At 42.5% G+C, this 21,582-nt stretch overlaps 1 protein-coding gene across 2 annotated transcripts in view; it reads right to left on the bottom strand.

Moving 5' to 3' along the window:
• LOC138492597 (coiled-coil domain-containing protein 74A-like) overlaps positions 1-21,582 on the bottom strand; it is a 276,626-nt gene that overhangs the window by 181,759 nt on the left and 73,285 nt on the right. For both annotated transcript variants that reach the window (XM_069619879.1, XM_069619880.1), the window contains 2 exons: positions 20,105-20,164; positions 4,129-4,273 (listed from right to left, as the gene is read on the bottom strand). In XM_069619879.1, coding sequence (XP_069475980.1) covers positions 4,129-4,273; positions 20,105-20,164 — 205 coding nt within the window. The remainder of the gene's footprint in view (positions 1-4,128; positions 4,274-20,104; positions 20,165-21,582) is intronic.

Genomic DNA, 21,582 nt, shown 5'->3' with positions numbered 1-21,582 from the left:
GCAATTTCTCCTCTGCCTACCTTCCTGCTAGCTCCCCTCACGCACCCTTTTCTTCAGCTCTGGATCGCCACTAGTTTAATGCTTCCAACAACCACCCTCAATGGTGACTGAAGCCAGCTTGTATACTAGCATGGACATTTCTCTAGGGCTGAGCTCTAAAATCCCCACTGAGATGTGGTGCTGAAGAGGCCGAGCACAGGGAGTGAATGCCGGATTTCAAAATGCTTTCCACAACTGCATGGATGGATCTTCCAACGCTTGGTCTGGTTTGTGAGTGGCCCTCCTGCCAGTATATGGCGCTTGATCTTATCAACAGGGCTACACTGTGGAAGACTATGCCAACACACGGTTTTACTCAAGGCTTTTTACATGTATTATCAAGTTGCACTGAGATACCAAGGTCATGGTATAGGTCAATGGCTTGGAACATAATAAAACATACATGTGTAAAGGTCTTAAACAAGGATGTATCTTAGCGCCTTTGTTATTCATCATCTATATTGCTGACTTAACAGATAAGCTGCATGGGGTGAAAGTATTTCCTCTATTGCTGTGTACAAAAACCTATCAAATTCTCTCATAAGCTGATGACACAGTCTGTCTGTATGGACCGAACACCACTAGGCATTCAGATCACTCATCTTGCAATACTACAAATCACAAGGGTTACAAATAAAACCAGGAAAATCCAAATTAATGATCATTTCAAAATCAAAGAGGTATACATTTTGCTGGTATTTAGGTTCTGAGGAATAAGAGACAGTTGATGGATAGTTTAAAGGGTTATGATTAAGTTTTGCAGCAGCGATTTCTCCTTTGGGCATTTTTTTTATTTATTTTTTTACTTCTCATGGATCCCAGAGTTCATTTCTCTTAAAGAATAATTCAATATGAAAATTCCACTGAAACCTTTATATGGTTGTGTAGTGTTTTGTAGTAATTTGAATGATGGAATATGGAACATAGAATAATAAGGAGCTCAGGGCTCCTGTGGGAACAGTTGAGAGGGAGAAGCAGTTTCACTGCTGAAGTATGAAGGTGGGGTGTTGTCAGTGGGGTCATTAAGATGTTATATCTTAAATAAAGAAGAAAGTGCATCTAACTTGCTGTGTGGGCCAGTCTACTTCAGTAGGCAACGAACGGTGACAAACACATGTGCAGGATTGACCCTATAGCGCTGTGGACATATTAGTGTCTCTTGCAGCTGGATCGGTTGGCAGCTTCCCCATAGGTCAGGACATCTGTGGTGAGGTTCATGAGATATTTAGAGGACCCCAGAGTAAGGGAGAGGCGGGGGGAACAACTATGGTGCTGAAGGAGATGCCATGGGTGACATTCAAGTGCCCAGCTCACTGCGAGCGCACACCGTTGAACACAGAGGCAAGACATTTAGAGGAAAGGACCTCTGAATGTGTTTGACATGCCCAGGAACTACACAGCTGAGGATAATTTGGGGGGGAGGGGAGGGAATCCTATTACGTGCAACAACGTGTATTTTTGTTTATCACGGCTAATCCAGCTGAATATCTTGTATCACACCTATATGACGCACACAAAGGATAGCGTAATTCAGCAGCAATTCACAGCCATTGTGCCCCTGGTGTGGAACGTGGGAAGCAAGGCTAATACACATGTTCTGGGGATGTGAGCATACACAGCTGTTTTGGGCACGTATAGAACAGGCCTGTAGGAAAGCTGGAATAGTAAGCTATGATTGGATTCCGTATGTTTGCTGGGTGCATACCCCAGAGTTAGCAAATTTAAGCATGTGGCCAAATACATGGACATGGCGTGCATACTGGCCAAACGATCCATTGCAATGGCTTAGAAATCAGCTTGGGGCCCGCAATATGCACACTGGCACAAATAATTTGGGCACTGGGCAGAGCCTGAAACCAGGGTATGGAGTGAAGGGGTGGCCAGGTCAGAGGTGAATGTGAGCGATACCTACGAAGCTTGGAAAGCACTGGTTTGGGACATGATCCATCCCTCTGATGACAAACCACCATGAATGCACTCAGGCTTTTCCCATGTTGTCTAAACCACAATACCATAGAAAGCAGCATATGGAGGGTGCCGACCCGGGTGCTTCTCCCCAACGGAGGACAATGTTTGACACAAATAAAAACCCCTACTCACCTGCAAGGAAAAAAGAGATGCTTAATACTGTATGTTGCTTGACAAGTGAAGAAAGTTTCTTGGTTGTTATTGTGTTATTTGGTTGTTAAGTACAAGTCATTGTATATGCATGGAAATATACCAGATATGGCACCCTTGATACAAGTATAACTGCTACTATTTAAATGCTAATAACTTTTTTTTAAACTGTGTCCACCTGTTTCACAAATCTGACATGTTTTAAATGTCTCTCATTGCTGGGGTCAACAGATGTGGCGTGATATTGAACAGTGTTCAACTAGACTCTCTGTGTCCAACTTAACATTCCTATTAAGGGAGGCTACACAGGGAGAGTCGGAAACCACTGCTACTCACCACTAAGTGTTCTTTAAATTAATGGGGTAAGGTGCTTACATTTCATGGGGTAGGCATGCACCTCTTCCAAAGTAAATATACTAGCCTTCTTGCCAGAAATGATCAAAAGCTACTTGGTAGCTTGGAAACATAAGGAGCCTTTTATGCTATGCTGCCGTTAATCGGATGGGAAAACTATCAGATTTATTGAATATAAATCCGAATTTCAGCTTGGTCAGGGGGACAATTTCTGGTGTGCCCCATTATGCCACTGTACCATGCAAATCTGGAATTATCAATGGCAGAGGGCATCTCCGAATGTCGAATATCACAATTTTACAGGCTTCTTGACAGTTCATTAACTACAGATACATAGCCTTTCATGTCTAGATGGGAGGCGGCGCTTGGGATCTCTGTGTCAGAAGAGTCCTGTATTTAGTAAAACGCCCATATACCCTGAGACATGTATATCAAACAATGTGCATATAAAATTAGCTTTCGTTGGTTCAGAACTACATAAAGAATTCACAAGATCTACCTGGGATCTTCATTCTATTGTTGGAGGAACCCTGATGAAATCTCGACCCTTGGCCATTTGTGGTGAAAATGCCCCAAAGCTCACTTGTATTGGAAGGAGGTCTTGGGTCAGATACAAGAGATGTTGGCCATCCAACTACCTATGGATCCATTAATGATAGTCCTTGCAAATAGTAATAATGAAGGGATATCCTGAATGTTAGGCTTCTGAGGATCTTTAATCATGAATTCACTAAATTGCATTTATTGGACATTTGTATGGTGTCTATACACAGTGTTTAAAGGCTGCCAAATGCCACCACCTTGACACTTGCGCCATTTGAAAAGGCTCTGACAGGTCGGATTGTGGTGCACTGGTGGGTAAAAGCTTGGGAAGTAGTTGCAATGGAGAAAATGTCCGCTCTAGTCAAAAAATCTCAAATAAGATTCTCAACCTACCTCAAAACATGGTCCCCCTCAACCCCCTTCATTGAAGCTGTGAAGGCTAAAGAACATTTATTTCATTAGCTATTACTGGTATAGTGCTTTTCGGTAACCAGAATTGTTCTGGGTATCTTATCAGTGATGAAGAATTAGTTGTAAATGTTTGGGATCGCCTCTGTAAGGAGGGCAGTGAGCCAGATCATTCATTACAATATCTAGAGTCCAGAAGGGCTTCCCTACTTCTGATCTGCATTGATTTGCGGACTCATTTGTTCCACTTACTACATGCGCTCTTTTCGAATTAACTTTATTGATGAATGGTCATTGTTAAAATAAAAATAAAGCTTTGGAAAATAAAAATAGTGCAAGCATGATAAGTAGCAAAACCAATGTTTAGAAAAATTTCAAAAGAATAGTCAAAAGGGGGTGTTGTCTTATGTAGGGTCAATTATAATTCACAGGTCTACGTAATTCGAATGTAATAAGGATTTTCAATTCGGAGAGGCAGTGAGGATAGCTCAGGGGCAACACATCTGTCTTGGAAGCAAGGCAATGCAGAGCAACACAGGTTTGAATCCAGGTCCTGTGCTTAGACTGGTCTCCGGTGTTAAGCGCATAATTAAAGATTAATTAATTGTGGGCCTCCTTGCCCTTTCCTAGGCCAGACTGGGCATTGGGCCTTGCTCCATACTATACCTAGGTTGTGTAGGCCATGATATTTGATCCACCTTTGCACTGGAGTCCGGAGCCTGGGCCTCCTCCGCTATGTCTTTGGACTCCGTCTCCTGTTTCCCTGTGGTTGATGTGTGCCGCGTTGGACCAGTCGTTGGTTGGCTAATCTCTGCAACAGAAAGACATGCCATAATGAATGGAAACAAAATGTCCAACAAACTGCTGAAGGAGTGTTAAGATGTGAGACTAACCACCACCTTAGCAACAAGAGAGGGTGGGGAATTACTCCTGTGTTCCATTATCCTAGTTTTGCATTTTCTGGCAAGGATTCCTATGTATTGTTTCCGCACAAGCACATAATCATGTAAATGTGGGTTATGTTCCAACACAGTAAAAAAGGCAGGACTAAATCATTTATACTTAAATACATTTAGCATATAAGGTCAATACAATTATACACATGGTATGTTATCCATTAGATTTTCTTTTATAATGTAAAATGTATGCAAAATGTGCTTCTCCCCTTTTCTTCTTTCTAATGGATTGCAGTTACCGAGACAAATAGGAAGGTTTATGAATCCTGGTGGTTTCCCAGTAGTGGGATAATTTAAAATACCCCGTGGGGGACACAGCAGTGTGGATGCCTCTATAATCAGAAGCAATATTACAGAAAGGGAAGACTTCTGCGCCATTTGCTAAATTGTCTCTGGTCTAGACAATTGATTTATGTGCACTCTCAAACACTTCTGAATCATAGCACAACATAACATAACTGTTAACACTTTGTTTTTATATACTGCTTGCTACGCTGTTTGAAAGCACAGGTGTAAATATTAGCCCTATTGTTGGTACACAATTGATCAATCGCAGAAGGATGAGAAACTGGAGTTAGCCATTCTGGGACTTGAATGTATGACCACGTGACCTGCAGTGTGAACCCAACTCAAGTGAATATGAAATGTGTAGATGTGGGCGACAAATGGACGGCCATCGGTTTTGAATGACTGTCGGAGGGAGGAGATGCTCCAAGTGTCTTATAGACTTAGTTATGCTAGTAATTAATGTGTGATAGTGCTTTTTTGTCTCTTTCAAGCCAAGCGCTGCCTCAACAGAGTAGGGGAGAGGGTAGTGATTCCATGCAGGGAGGCAGCACTAAACCAGCAGTGGCCCAGCCTGGCAAAGATCTACTCTGTATAATGGGCAGTCGGCCCCTGGGCCCCACATGCCAAAATTAGCCACCTACGCACATCTTCACATAGATCACACCCCTCCTCGCCTTACTAGGATTTGCATACATATCATGTATGGCAGGGTAGAACAAAAAGAGAATAACAATCTCATGCACCAGAAATGAAAAATAATATCACACTACAAAACTACAGCAAAATAAAACCACTATAGTCATTGACATAGCAACCCTCCGCTGCACATCAACAAGCAGCCTTATTAGGTCACAAACCGAATGAATGCCAGGATAACATTAGGTCAGGTAGAAAAGCATTTGCACTAGAGGGAAGAAACATTGTGAAGGTATAAGAAAAATTCCCAGCAATCACAGTCCTATTTGTCTGCTATCTGTGTTGAGTCCTTACTAATGGATTTCTCATTGGATAGGTGACCTCGGTCTCTGTTCTTGCAAAGCACAGCCACCAAGATCATCCCGTTGTCGCCAGTTATGTCACTGCCTTGTGATATGGCAAAGATTGACGGCAGACCTGGGGCTAGTGGACCTAGGGAGCATTGGAATCCCTACTGTAAGGGACTACATGCTCTTTCTCCCAAGCCCATGTTACTTCCATGGAAGTAAAAGCTTGGTCAATGAGGCAGCTCAGCGACATTGGAAATGCACATCTGTCCAACCTCGCTCAGCAGAGCAACGTCATCATGCCATGCATTTCATGCAGATCGGTGCAGGTGAGTAGAGTAGGCCAGTGACCCTTCTGGGCCTGTTGACCACATTTTGCCCATTATTTGACCCCCAACCTCAGCCCATGCTCCTCGTAGTCCCAGGCACCCTATTCTCTCCCTCTCGCTCCCTCCTCCCGCCTCCCATCCCGCCTCCAGAGCCTGATTGGACAGCGTTCTGTGGGGTTTCTGCTGTATTCTGCTGTATTTCTGTTGCCGTTCACCCTGGTGAGTAGTCCTTCGTTTGCTGCCCAATTTTTGAAATCTTCTTAGTGCCCCTAGCCCCAAACCCCGACTCATTGCTGCCCCAACCCCTGATTTCCACCCTGCAGCCCTCGCCCCCTCCCAGCTCAGCTTCCTGGTTTCACTGCCTCCCGACCCGCCCACCGTGCTCTAATTGGCCCTAGGACCGTGTTACCCAGGTCATTACCGACCTTCCCAGGGCAGCCCTTTGCCCGGCAGCCTCACGGCTAAGGACCTCAAGGCAAAGGGCGGCTCCTAGAGAGGCGGCTGCAGATCGTATCTGCAAGTATCCGCAGGAGAAGCATGAAGCCAGCAGCCTGCCGTCACCTAGCACCAACCAAAACCTAAGTGTGGCAAGGGTGGGGACTGAAGCAATTACTTCACCCCAGAAAGCCCTAACACCGTTACTTAAAAGTCTAAATCATTTTATTATGTTACATTATTCAGTCACATAATAAGGTCATGTCCCGTAATAGCTCCGCTATATTAAACCTTGCTTCTTGACTGTACTCCCTACACCAGTGAGTGTGCCCTAATAGCTTCCCTCTGTTAAAGTTGAACTTAGAAAGTGTCCCATTATATAGTCACTGTGCTAAAGTTGAATTTAGAGTGTACTCTTAACAAAATTTAGTGTGCCTAATACCGCCACTGTATTACAGCTGAATTTAGAAAGTGTGCCCTAATAGTGTCACTGTGCTAAAGTTTAGTGGATGGAGTGGATATATCTCTGAATATCTCTGTAACTCCTATTTATGCTATGTATATGCCATGTACCTGTATCCCCGCGTTATCTGTATCACATGTTTACCCTATCCATCCTGTCGCTTTATATACGTATGCCGCTATGTACGCCCCCAGTCTTGCTCTCGTGCTTGGTTGCATGCGCTTTAATGATAACCACCATATAACACTACTACGCTTACTCTCTCCTATACACCATCATTCAACTAGAACACAGCTATGCTATGACCCATTCGGCCTAGCTGTTATCATACTAATATGACCCCACGAACACCTCATCATCCTAATAAAACACAGCAAGCTGAGCACATACTGGCTAGCTTAGGCGTCTCCTCAGGCCTAACGCAGCCAGAACTCAGTCTGTGGGTCCACCATCCTGATTGAACACATCCAACTGATTTCCTCAGCACCACACCTACTGCTAAGAAGCGGCTATCATGCAACAACCACACCATCCGGTGCGCCCATGCACCATACTATACTCTCTCTCTCTACTGACGTGAACTGTGGTTCCCGAGGGCGTTCAACCGACCAGCGCTTTGAGGTCATACCAATGATACATAAGGCGCTATATAAATGCCAAGTAACCTAACATAACATTTCTAAAGCTTATGATTTTAGGGAGCTGATGTTCCTTGCAGACTTCCAAGACTTCCAAGTCCCCAGGTCCGAGGGCCTAGTTACAAGCGCTGTTACTATAACTGCAGCTGGTACAAAAACATTACCTATTAAGCAAAGGGTAAAACAGACATTGTTGGGCGGGTATGGGAGAAGTATTCAGGGATCTACGCTCAACATAGAGCATACTGGTGATTCGCTCATGCTAGAAGAGTGGAAGTGTTCTCAGTCAATGCCCTGCTCCTGTTAATGTCCGGCTATCTTACATTGCAATTTTGCTAGTGGTATACGATGTTAACTGTATAATTGCCACATTAAATTGTCAATTAATATAAAAGAGACAAGTTTAATAAAAAAAAAGTGACAGCATAATTTAGTGTTCTGGACACTTCCCATTCCGAAGTCCCATAGGTTTGCTTTGAGGATTGGTGGTATTAGGACAGGCAGTAACACCAGCAACACCATTACCACCCTTTTGTGGAAGTAACACTTCCAGTCAAAGTTAGCGATTTTTCCAGATTTGGATTCCCCAACCTATAATGAAGCAGAGCAGTAAAATGAGTAGTATTCCGAAATAACGCCTGTTATGCTATTGCTTGCAATGAGGCCTCCAATCTCAGAAAGACACCATGTGCTACCACCCTCTGTACTTGGTTTTAAGTCGTTTTGAGCAAGCGATGTACTCGTTATTTGGAAGCATTCCTTACAGGAGTGGCACACTTTTGTATTTAACACATTTCTCTTGGGAATACTCCTCCCAAACTCCAAACCCCACTCCAGATGAGAATACGAATTATATTGCCTACTTCATTGTAAACCGTGCAGCCTCCACATAGTCCTACAGCCCATTCACACATCCCTTTGCAGATTTTTCCAAAAAATCGAAAAAAAATCAACACCCAGTGGCAGGGTTTAATTTCAACTATTAAAAAGGGCAACACTAGAACCATTTGGAAGATATTAAATAATGCCAGAGAGCAACACTTGCCACAACCACTGAATGCTATTGGTGAACACACAAGGGTTTCCCATATCAATGACAGCATGTATGATCCTTCAATGATAGATACCCATCCCTACTCCACAGGAGTTTGGCCCTTAACATTCAGTAGACAATCTATCATCGAAATAATTGGCAAACTCAATAATTCAAGAGCTCCTGGTCCCAATGGTCTAGCATCTGCTGTGATTAAACATGATCCTATTAGTTGGTCCCTGATATTAATGGTTCTATTTAAAAAAGTGTACCTGGCTAAAATGATACCCACATCTTGGACCTCCTCCATCATTATTCCCGTTTTTAAAGCGAGAACTAGATCGCTGCCCAGTAATTATCAAATTCTATCCTTGTTAGATACTACGAGCAAAATATTTTCTGCGATTGTTCTCCACCATTTGCAGAGTTGGGTTGACTCGAATAGTATTCTTCACCCTATGCAGTCTGGGTTTCGGGTTGGGTCCAGTACCATCCATATCATTTAAATTTTGGATGACATGGTAATCCTTCAGTATAGATTAAATTAGTCGATTTTCGATCGGCGTTTGAAAGGGTCAACCGCAATATTTTATGGGAGATCCTGTCCTGACTTGGATGCCCTCCTTGGTTGGTTGAAGTTTTAATTAAGCGACATCAAAATAATTCAACTCGGGTCCGCTTAGACAACAATGGGAGGCTAACTGGTCCTATCCTAATCAATAAGGGTGTTAAACAGGGGTGCCTGTTGGCAGCCCTGTTATTTAACTTGTTTGTTGCCGACCTACTTCGCAGACTTGAGAAGCATGCCCATTGTCCCATCAAATTTCAAGACACCAAGTACACAGCATTATTATATGCGGATGATCTGGGGATAACCGATCATACAATTAAGGGCATGAAAGCAATTCCTTCAGTTTACTACTGAACACGATATGATCATTAACCTAAGCAAGACCAAAACTATGCTTGCATCGGCACGACAAGTAAACAGACCTGAAATGAGAATCAGCTGGGGTGTAATTGACTACACTACTTGTTACAAATATCTTGTTGTTGAGATGGAGTGCAAATCAGGCTATTCCACCCTGATTGAGAAGAAATCACATTGCGCCAGACAGATCACCAATTTGGTGCGCAGATTTATTTTACATCATGCTGGATACACCTACAAAGGCATTATGCTACTATATAAGCAATGGTTTATCCCTGTGTTGGTGTATGGTCCTGAGGCACGTAAGCTTAAGAACCTATCTTGGCTCGATAAAGTGGAAGGGTACTTCTGGCGGACAAAATTGAATCTATCCCCAGCATGTCCAATTGAATATATCGGAGTAGAATGGGGTCTAATTTCAATTAGAGATATTGTTCAGTCCCAAAGAGACCTGCTCCCACTTAAAGCTTTCAGCCACCAGCCCAGCGACATGGTGAGGATCATGGGAAAAGGGATCCTTAACTCTATATATATATACACACATACACACACACAAGGCCTGAATGAAAGATTGGACTGATAATTTTGTATATATGGGAAAACTGCACAATTATGCCCACTTGGAAGGCATTGTTCATCAGTACCGTTGTCCTCAACAGTACTTGATAAAATGCCCATCTCCAGCAGTACGCCGATTTAGGCTGCTCATGCGAGTCAACCAATTGCCAGTGAGACCGACTCATGGCACCCAGTGGCAGCTGGCTATGACCCAAAGGAATTGTTGGACATGTAACATTGATAGTAACCTTGAAACAGTCCGGCACATACTGAGTACATGCCCTAAACTTACCAACTTGTACAGAGGGATGTATGGTCGGTATGTGCACAATTATGAACACATTGCATTCATAGAGTTTTGGCATTTATGTCTAAATAAGTCATCCGAAAGATTGATTATAGCCTTATATCATGCATGGAAAACAGCAATGCTCCTTATCAGTCCTGATACCAGAGTTTAATATGTTGATTACTCTAACCGTGGTTCATGTCTACATAATCATTTATACACATGAATTTGAATCGTAGAAGTGTGAGATGAAATGTGCATTATTGAAGCGAAAATGTATGGTGTTTTAATGCAATGAAATTAGTAGTATTTGTACTCTGTGAGAACTCGTATATGAAATATTTTAGTAATGAAAGAATGCATTTTTAACTCTGGTTATAAATTGTAATTTGTAAGTGTTATGCGGAAACGTGCTGAATTGTTAGCAACTTCTAATGAAGTATGTGCTTACTTTTCATGTGAATGATAATTGTTGTAAAAGTTCTGTTTGAACTATGAACAACAATAAACAAATAAAGTAAGAAATAATTAGTTCAGGTTAACAATCCAAGTCCTGATAAAGTCTCAATTCTGATCTCAAGAGATATGGTCAATTCTTTGGGGCTCACTTTCGAGTCCCCCTGATCACTAATATTGGTGCTACAAACAGGTGTAATACTTTAACACCTATTTGAAGCACCTATATTAGTGATTCGTAGGTTTCTGCAAGTGGAGCTGGGGCATGGAACGGGATTTCTGTGCCCACCTGTCCCCAAGGCTCCTGCCTCAAAAAACCATATGGTTTAGCGCCAGCATGACATTCCAACATGACATTTTAATGCTGGTATTAAACCATATGATATTTGCAGGTGTGGCCTTGGGGACAGTTGGGCACAGAAATCCCATTCCGTACCCCATAACACCAGCATGACGTTTTCAAGATGGTGTTAAACTAATACATTCCTATAGAAGCCGTCTGTTTTTGGCACATGCTAAAAGGAGGCAGGTTTCACAGGAAATTTCACAGTAAGTGCCTCCTGCAATTATTAATCACGGGAGGTATTTACACTTTTTGCACAACCTTGTACAAATGAAGTGTTAGCCTGTTTTCAACAGGCACCACACTTTCTTTGCACCAGATTGTGCAAATGGCCAAAATTGCAGCGCAGGAAACCAATTACACAGAGTTGCAAATACTACTGGGCCCTTCTCTGCAATTACCACTTTAAGAAATAAAACAAACGAGGCCCTCTGTACCTTGGCTACGATAAATCATAGCAGCTAACACATAGCTCTTGTCCAGGCCCTTTTTTTGGTTCATGATGCTTTACTTCTTAGGGCCGCCAATTATGAAATCAGTTGGTTTATTTGCAATCGGAAAAAACAAGAATTCGAAAGAGGGAAGCATCATTCCCTAAAGAGATGGGGCGCAGTTTGCCTCCCTGATTTATGTTATTAAATTGTCCCAGTTACGTATCTTTGTGGAACAGGTGAGGGACAACGAAGAACAACATGGACCTCCTTGGAAGATTGAATAATATTCTCTAAGAATGTACATGTTCTTTTGTGGATATCCAAGGATAAGGTACCAACCTCCACCCCTATGAGAAAACACCTGGTTCTGGAAGTAATCTGGAATATCCGGAAGGATGACCATTCAAACAATGCCCTCTCAACAAGGCCTTGCACTCTTACCTCTCGATGAGGACTTTCAATAGAATTAGGGAAGCTGTGCACACTGAATATGCAACAATGGTCAGATGCAGAATAGGATAGGATAGGTTTTTGAGCTGCTTGGCTTTTAAGACTTATCTATATTTCAGGCATGCGCAGAATGAATGTACATCTTCTATACAAATGGACATGTATGTGTAATATATGTACATTTCTTATGTGTACACTACTCCATGTATGAAAAACTCCCATCAAAGTCAACTTAGACTTTGATGTGAGTTTCCATATGTATATGAGATGTGTTGGTGATTAAATTGCAAACACGTCGAAATGTAAAACGCCTATATGCGTTCAAACGTATAAAAACGCACATCAAATTCAGATCTTACTTGAATTTTCATACGTGTAGGAGGCATCTAGTGAATGAATGAACATCTACACGAAATGGACATGTACGCGAGGAGATGTACATTTCATATATTTATAATAAATATTCGTATGGTAACCGACATGAAAGTCAGCACTGAATGCAGGGGGCCATGCGCATAACCTGGCAATAGTGTAAAGATAGATGCATTATTCTCTGCTGAGGTGGCTGGACTAGTTTCAGAGGGTGTGATGGGCAACTTAGGAGAGTTATTCCATTATGAAAGTGCCCACTTTCATAATGGAAAAACTCCCCTAAGTTGCCCATCACTGTGTCCCCACCTTTACTGAAAAAACACTTGGTGGATCCTTGGTTTATTTGCAAAGGAAAAAACCACTGATGTCCTTTCCTGTACATTAATACCACCTCCCATCAAAGTGGGACCATTGCCTTCATTAGGCCATCGCCCAGGTGGTATACTTTGCGAGCTACAAAGCAGTATGCCTCTACTTAAGAGTGAGTGGGAGAGAGAGATGGGGAATATTTTGTTTTTTTACCTACTCCGATGTTGTGATTTTTATTTATTAAGTGTTCCTTGCATTTTGATTGGGAAAGCTGTGGTGCTATTGGCCCAGAGGAGAAAAGAGGATTGCTAGGAAATATTTGTTTAAGTGGGCAATATGGGGAAGTTCCTACTTTCCCCATATTGGCATCTCATATATGGAGAATTATAAATGCTTTGTTTGTTAACTTCATTGTAAGCGTTCATTGGCTTGTTGCAATACATGTTCCAATTTTTCCCATATTGAGTTTTCATATATGAAGATTTGTACAGATCTTGATTTTCACCTGCTTCATTAAAGTTAATTTGCTTATGCCAAAATGGGTAATATTCACAATAGGTTTTCAAGTGTTTGTATGCCTGTCGGTATGTCCCTAGAATCCCATTACTTGTGGGCAGACTCACCATTGTTTGCTCGCATACCCTACCCGCACAGTATGGCTGCGGTGAAGTCCATGATGCGGGAAAGCACCCCCCCTCTGCAGGCTCTCTTACGATTTTCCCGCCGGCTTCTCTTTCTCTCACTGGTGGAATTTCTGCTCTTCGGCGTGACGTGTCCCAGACAGCCTCTCCAGTGCTGCCGGCTCCGCAGCAGTCACTCTACTGGACCTGCTATGCTGGTACTGGTCTGTCTCCTTCCCAGTAGGAAGCGCCTGCCGCCTTCAGGGTAGCCTGCTTGTGTGCATCTGCCTTCAGTTGTGCCCGCTCTGAATCTTTCCTTTTCTCCTTCTCTACTTCCAATTTTAAAAGGAACACCATGTTTAAATGTCCCGCACAGCTGATTGGTATTCCAACAACTAGTCTGCACATTTAGCTTGGTGTGTTTTCTACTCCTCAGTTACTCCTTTATCCTCTTCCTCGTCCCAGTACTGGAGGTTTTATGGGAGTTGGAGTCCATAGGAGTTTGAAATTTTGTAAAGCTGTATTGCTTTGGATCATTGTTCAATCTAAGACTGTCAGAAACAGAAGATGTAAAGTAAGTATTATGTGAATGGTATCCTGCCTAGGGTGTCTGACAAAAAGAGGTCTTTGGGTTTTACTACTGGAAGGATTGGTATACTGACAACATGATGGACAGGCACAACTAATCAGAGAAACTCAAGGAGAGAAGCTACCCAAAAAGAACAATACGACATGCCCAAAATATCCCTAGGGAGGTAACTCTCACACAGAATAAGAAAAACCCACAGGTGAACGATCAAATTACAGAGGTTCTAAGTCAATCAGCGATGGTTAATAAAATTCAGGAATTTTATAAGAAATAAGAAATCAGGAGACCATGGGCTATCATGAATATAGGTACCATCAATTTAGCAGTTGCTCGATTTGCTAAGTGTACAGACCAGACTTTGGTCTTCTAATAGACCTACAGGCCACACGCCGTGTGGACAATGCCTGGTTTGTGCATTCACAAGACGGACCACCTCGATCGATAATCGGTGGAAAACCCCATGGGAACAAAGAACCCTGATGAATTGTAATACCACACATGTTGGGCATTTCTGAAAACACTGAAACCACTTATCCCTCTTATCTCAGAGGGGGACTGATCAATTGTGGTAAGCACTGTTGCTAATGCTATGCTAGACTACTGCAATGGGCTCCTGGTAGGTTTTCAAAAATACCATTTGCAGCGCCTTGCAGTAGCCCAAAACTCCACAGTTAGTCTGATTTTTTCGTTACCTTGGAAGGGATCAGTTTCAGAGAGCCGTAGGAGGCTCCACTGGTTGCCGGTCCATCAACATATCAGGTTTAAGTTACTGTGTCTGGTTTTTAAATATGTGTGTGGTTTGGCACCACCATATCTAGTTGCAAAGATTAAGACTTATACTATAATCCTATAAGACCTTTACGGTCCTCAAATCAAGATCTTGTGGTGGTTCCAACCTCTAAATCCACCTGCTGGGGAGAAAGTAGGTTCTCAATAGCTGGTCCTCGGGCCTGGAATGAGCTGCCAGCTCACTTACGGAAAATTTAAATCATTGGTCATGTTCAGCAAACAGTTTAAAAACATGCTTATTCAAGTAAGTTATAACACAAGTAGCTCTTATTGTATACTATCCATTAATTGCAGAAATCTGCACCTGGATGTTGCTTGCCACCTGGTTCTGTCGGGGACATCAGGGGTCATGCAGGAAGGGCGAGGCTAAGAACCAGGACACACAGAGTCAGCAGGGCGCAAAAGTTGGAGGGTGTGGTTTTGTTTGCAATGCAAAATGGTTGTCATTTTTCCTTAATGCCTTTTCTCAGAGATCTGTATTCAAAATGGTGAATTGGCTCAAACCCACGCCAAGATGGTGGATTCCCGAAGCAGAGATCCAATTTGGAATGTTGAGGGCAGATTGTCCTGGCAGTCCATTCTGAACTACTTTTCATCATTTCTTGTAGGGAAGTCAGTCATGTTTTAGTTTAGCTCTTTTAGGCCTTCCCTTTTCAAGTTAATAAGAAGACAGAAGAGGAAGCAGATTCAAAGTTTTCTGCAGTCTACAGAAAACTGGTGGGAGTGCATCTTGTTGGCGAGCTAGGAGCTATGTTTGTTTAGTTTTAGGAAGATTGGAACTTTGATAGTGTTAGGGAACTCAGCGCATTAAGAAGTCCGCTTGTTGGCAAGTAGCAGCTGTCTTAATGTAAACATTGAAAGTACAGTCCGGAGATACTAGAGAGAACGCTGCGCTAAGCTAGCAGTTCAACTAATGTGTCTGAATATTATGATGCGCATGAGAAGTAGACTATTTAAGCCATTAGCAGTCAACATTCAAGTATTCTTTCTGATACAGTTTGTTTTTTTGGCTCCGCTATGAAATCCGCTTAACGCGACCTTTGCGTTACTTCCATTTGCTTTGAAGCAAAGCACGTATATTACACGTTTAGTTGAGAGCTGTGACATATACCGCGGTCACCTTATTGTAGTTTTATAAGTGACTTGTGACCCGCGGTATATGCACAGCTAACTTTAGAATTGCTACGAAGAAGAAGAAACATAGTCAACGTTATTTGAAAAGCCCATTTGTAATTGAGGAAGCTAACACCTGTTGAGCTTCATGTGTGGATTAAGGATTTTGTGACTCGCATTCACACTGGAAGGCCGTTTGTATTCTTAAGAGCCTTTCGTTATAAAAATACGACGACACCGCATAGCACGCAAAAGAAGTGCCAGCGGCCATTTTGCTTTGAATGCTGGGAAATGTAGTTAGGAATGCGTATCCAAATTAGCTAGTTGTTTTTAAAAAGGTAACTAAACTATTGTCCTTCCTTTTTCCTTGTTCATTACAAAACTAACTTTTTTAAAGTCAAGCAGAAGAATGCAAGCAATTTTTAAAACAACTTTGAATAATAAAAGTACAACATAGTGACAAACTTATTTGTAAATCAGAAAGAGTAAAGAAACTTTCATACGACTTTTAGAAATAAAAAGCACTCATTTGGCTGGAAGGTGAAAGTAAAGGAGAAGCCTCTTTTATTAAGGAATTAGGAATTTTAAGAGAAAAAATAGAACATTTTAAAAATAAACCATAATTCCTCCAGGCTAGTGGTGGAGGATACACAGGTATTTCTGCAGTTCCAAGAATAAGAGTGAAAGTATAGTTTAGACTTGATTGTGCAACATTGTACTAACAATGTTAATTCCCATACATGGTGTTGACCTAGAAGCAAGAAGAGCTCCTGTGTCATTTGTTGCTTTGTCCCATTCCCCTTTCCCCCACCATTTTATTTGATCCACACTGTAAATCAAAGGTGAGGCACAGAATACCTGGAGAGGGACTGTGAGGTTCAGCAGCTCCTACGAAAGTGAAAGCAGAAACCTGAGAGGTTCCTTCGGGATATGCGCAATATAAATCTAAATCAAATCATTTAATCATATGCCCATGTAACCTACGGTACATAGGTATAACCATTAGAGTAATCAAAACAAAAATCTGTGAACATCACTCATGTATAAGAACTAGAAGACTCACAGCACCATCAGTTGAACAATATATTGCAGCAAAACACAACGAGAATGGTTTAGAATGGCCAGTCCTTGACAAAATCCAAACCCCAAGAAGAGGCAATGTTGTTAATGAGACAAAACAACTAACTATGGATATTTCGTCTTACTGAAAAAGAGGGCCCAATTGAAGAAATCTGTTGGCAAAGCCTAGATACTCTAGGATAACTGATGTAGAGTAGAAGAAGATGTTTTTGCCCTGTGACAGTCTATGGTGTTTTGAACTAGTACATGGGACTAAGGCCGTAGAATGTGCTGTACCAACGAGAAATAACTGACGAGTACCTGTTGTAATTAACACACATCGAAAACGGACTATGCTAGGTAACATGTCTCAAAGGATCCCGAGTGACTTTTTAGAATTGAGACCACTAGGAAAACATATGTGTTTAAAGTGCAGCACAACCATAAAAGTGTGCGTTCCCTCGAAAATTCCCAAAACATGGACACTGTTCTTATGTGTTTAAATTTAGATAAGAGAGGCCAATCTGGAGCTGGAATATATATACAGACCAAGCGTGCTACACATCATGTGATCGGGGAAACATGCCCCGTTTAATAAAGTATCTGTTTCCTTATAATGTACAATACAGAGTGTGCTTAGTGATAAGTAAAACATAAAGAAGGAATATTTGATAATAGCGCAATGAATTTGAATTAAGGAGGACATTACATCTAGAATAATGACTCCACCACACTTAAACATGGTGGACCGTACAACATCGTACTTTGATGTTGTTGAATATCACGTGATTAGGATACGCAATCTGTTTAATACAGTACACATCTCCTCAGAAAAGGGAAACACAACCACAGTCCAAACCCGATACTTCACCGCTCTGGCGTACCAAACGAAAGAAAAACTAGCATCGGTAAGCATTAATTATTGCGAGCGAGTCGTAAATGAGAAATGCTCCAAAAACAGAGCGAAGAAGAAACTCTCACTAATCTTCCATTTCGTTGCCAGTAATGACTGCCCCACACGGAGTACCGGATTGAGATCTGGTGATAAAAAAGTATGTTGAAAACAAGAATATAGATATGTGCCACACTTCGAGAAAGCAGTCAGACTATCGCACAATCCTCTGAAACCGGTAGACCCTGAGTGTTCGGGCTGATTCCCTGAAGTGCCAGGACATTCAGATTTAGTGAATGCCAGGGATAGAAAATCATTTTTATGTAGGGGAGGCTGCTTTTTAGTCGACACACCAAAGAGGGAGAAATAAAGTTAAATATACTCCCCTAGTGTTGTTTTTTAGAAATAGTTGGAAAGTAGTGAGTCAGACTAGGGCTAGCTTCTTATCAATTCCCTTTCCTAGATAGGCAGCACACCAGCGCCAACTAAGATCAGAATTTCTTTTGGGATAGGGATAGACTTACTGATAGGGAGATTTAGCGAGCTGCAGGCCACTCATCAAACAGAAGTTATGAATAGAACATCAACCCCCCCCCCTGTTGTGCAATATTACGTTGAGCATTAGGTGGAGGTTGCTGCTCCTTGGGCCCTCCCCATTGTGTTTGGATACTGACACATGGGTGGGGGGGGAGGGAGATCTTTGGATTCATCATAACATCCACTCACTATTTGTAAAGAAATCCATATTTGAGGTACATGGGGGCAAATGCAAAACCAGCAGGAAGTTGTGAAGTGCGACGATTCATGGGATGACGTCACATTTCCCCAGGGGGGGGGGGCCTTCCCTGTGAGGCTAGGGAGCTGAGCTCTCTACGCAACATTCCCCACATGGGTGGTGGAAAGCAGGACCTCACAGGGAGAGACACCCCTCATGGGGACTACGACTTCCATACCGTGTTGGAGCTCCCTAACCCTCTTGCCCTTGAGACCATGAAGCCCATAAAGTCTGCTGAGAAACCATCTGAAAGCACTACTGTATGTTATTGCAATACTCCTTTTTATCCTGCAACTACTGATACCATAAAGAATAGACATACAGTCTGCTCTCAAGTCATCTTCCAAGTGTACGGTGAAGAAGAAGATTGATGGAGTTATACAACCTACTTTTGCCAATTCAAGGCATAAAATAAGCTGCGTCGCATAGCAACTTGCTATGCAATTTTGTAGATTTGCTAATTAAACTGATACTTGTGTTGCAGAGCTTGCTATTTAAATTGCTGCGTTCAATGAAAGTACAGCTCACCCTGCATTTCTCTCTTGCATTTCTCTCTTGCCCTCAGGGGTCTCTCCAACCTCTTTTCCCTGTTTACTGCAAGTTCAAAGGGTCTAATGGAGTGAGAGAGTGCTACAGTAATAATCTCCTCCACTCTTAAAAAAGCCAAAGGCTCAAGCAGCCGCCGGGGTTCTTGAATGGTGAGGAGTAGTAACTTTGAGTGCCTCCCTTTGGGGCAATAAAGATCTCCCCGAAATTCTTCGCTAGGGGATGGACACTCAAACGCATTTGTTTGCTGAACGATGTTGGAGCAGTTCAAAGGACATTAAGCGTTTCTCAAAAATTACACCGGTTTTCAGTATCAGTATTCGTTTCTTGTATACACAGTTCAAACATGCTATGATCAAGCAATTCTGCTGTGGGTATTATCGCCCAGCAAAGTCCCCGATAGAGGCCAACATCAACAATGAGCTGATCTCTAATAGAGCTACATTGTCACTATCAGGTTTTCCTCAACTTCTAGCCTCATTCCTTCTTAAAATGTAAGCGGAAATGAAAAGAAGTTGTGGGTACACTGGAACTGAAAGATTGGCAGGAAGCCTTGATGTTCCTGCATGAGAGCCATCCCAGCTCGACTTACGCTAGTCCAATTGAAAATTCTTTACAGGGTTTACTATGCATATGATTTTCTATTTAAATGTGGTCATCATATACTCTGTCAGTGCCAGTTAATCCAAAACTTCTGGAGTGCTGTTCTAAATCATGTGTCAATGATATTCGGGCAGGAACACAGAAGAGACCCCAGGCAAGGCCACATCCCAAGGATCGCTTCCCTAGCTTTCCCTAACAGCTATGTCCGCTGACCCACCAACTGACGAGATCGGAGATGCTTTGCTCAGTATATTTCTTCTGCAGTGATTGCATCCGACAGCATTATCCATTAAAGCCTTTCATACAAAATTCTTCCGACAAGAATAATATGACCTCAAGAGACATGTTTGCCCTGTAACCGAACCCAGAATCTGTGGAGTTGTTCTTACCAGAGTGTGCGGTGGAGCGTCTCTGCTTTGATTCACGGAGGCTCCCTGCTGGACTCTTGCCTGTAAGAATACCAGAAGGAAGAAGCAGTATCACAAGAGTCAGGAATGGTAAGTGACAAACAGCAAAGCGGGGGGAGGAGAGGGAGGTGAAAGGGAGGGAAATCGCATAAAGCACACAGGGTCATTAGAAGTCCTTTCATTTTACCCTGAACCCGTTACATTAATTCGTGCAACAGCAAACAAACTGCTCAACCCAGACACTAGAAATATCATGCCCCGTCTTACTGGCAGTAGTAACGGGGATTACTTGGATTACTCCATTAACAACCAGCATTAGCCTTTCATACTTCATGAAAACAACTGTTACAAGGCCAAATGTCATCACACAACAAAGTATAATACCCCCGCACATCTGCCCTCCTGTCGTCTGCTAGCCTCTTCTTTCCTTTCAACCGCTTTGCTCTACCACCCAATCTTCCACGTGGGACGCCAAGCACACATGAAGGACTCATCTAGTCACTCCAGCAACTTTCACTTGGAACGAACCCTGACAATGGGCCAGGTATTGCACACATACGGGCACTTTGGAGGACAATCAGACACCCAGACCCCTTGCTCGTGGATGGCACTGCATGTAACTCTAAAGCACAGGAGAGTGGGCTATGCCGCCGCATGTAATCATGAAATGGGGACCATGTTTTCGCACTAGAAGGAACTAGGGATGGCAATCTCTCACTCAAAGAACTTCTCAGAGGGCGAGCATTATGCATTTAGCACTTGGATCCCCTGTGAAACGTTGCACTGCTCCGTGTACATATATGTAACCCAGGAAGTAGACATTGTTCTTTGTACAGATAAGCCATTTTCTCCTCTTGCACACTGCACCTTCTCAACTTAGCAGAAGGCATGGTCTCACTCCACACACCCTGCACTCATATATAAACACAAACACTATGGCGCATTCCCTCTGCCATAAGACTGAAGCTACTTTTAACGACAGAAATGTGAACTATAGCTTCCCATAACTATCACCTCAAACACAATCACCCCCTTTAGTCCATAGTATACTTCACTGCGTCCATACACACCCTACTTAGACATGGGTGATTAGCAGGGTCGTGGCCACCCTTGCATAACTTCAATGGCTGAAATGCAAACACGCATAATAGCACCTGCCAAATTCACCCACATTTTTGGACTCAAGTCCCTTCGAGGGCGTTCAACCAAAAGCGCTTTCGGACCATAATTATGGTGAAAGGCATTATAACAAATGACAAAATGAATGACTCATTTGGCTAAATAATGCTAATGAAATCCTGTACAACCCTTCAGCACATTTCTAGTGTTTTAACATTGAGGCCTCTCTTTTTTCCATTGTATTCAATTATTACATAATTATTACTTAAGAGCACATCCCTTTCTTTATGAATATTGGCTTGTGCAGTGCTTTTGTGGGATCAGAATAATTGGGACAATCA

This window comes from Ambystoma mexicanum, chromosome 10, assembly GCF_040938575.1.
Source record: "Ambystoma mexicanum isolate Mex_15411 chromosome 10, UKY_AmexF1_1, whole genome shotgun sequence".
Taxonomy (NCBI): domain Eukaryota; kingdom Metazoa; phylum Chordata; class Amphibia; order Caudata; family Ambystomatidae; genus Ambystoma; species Ambystoma mexicanum.
This window is presented reverse-complemented; position numbering and strand designations above follow the sequence as displayed.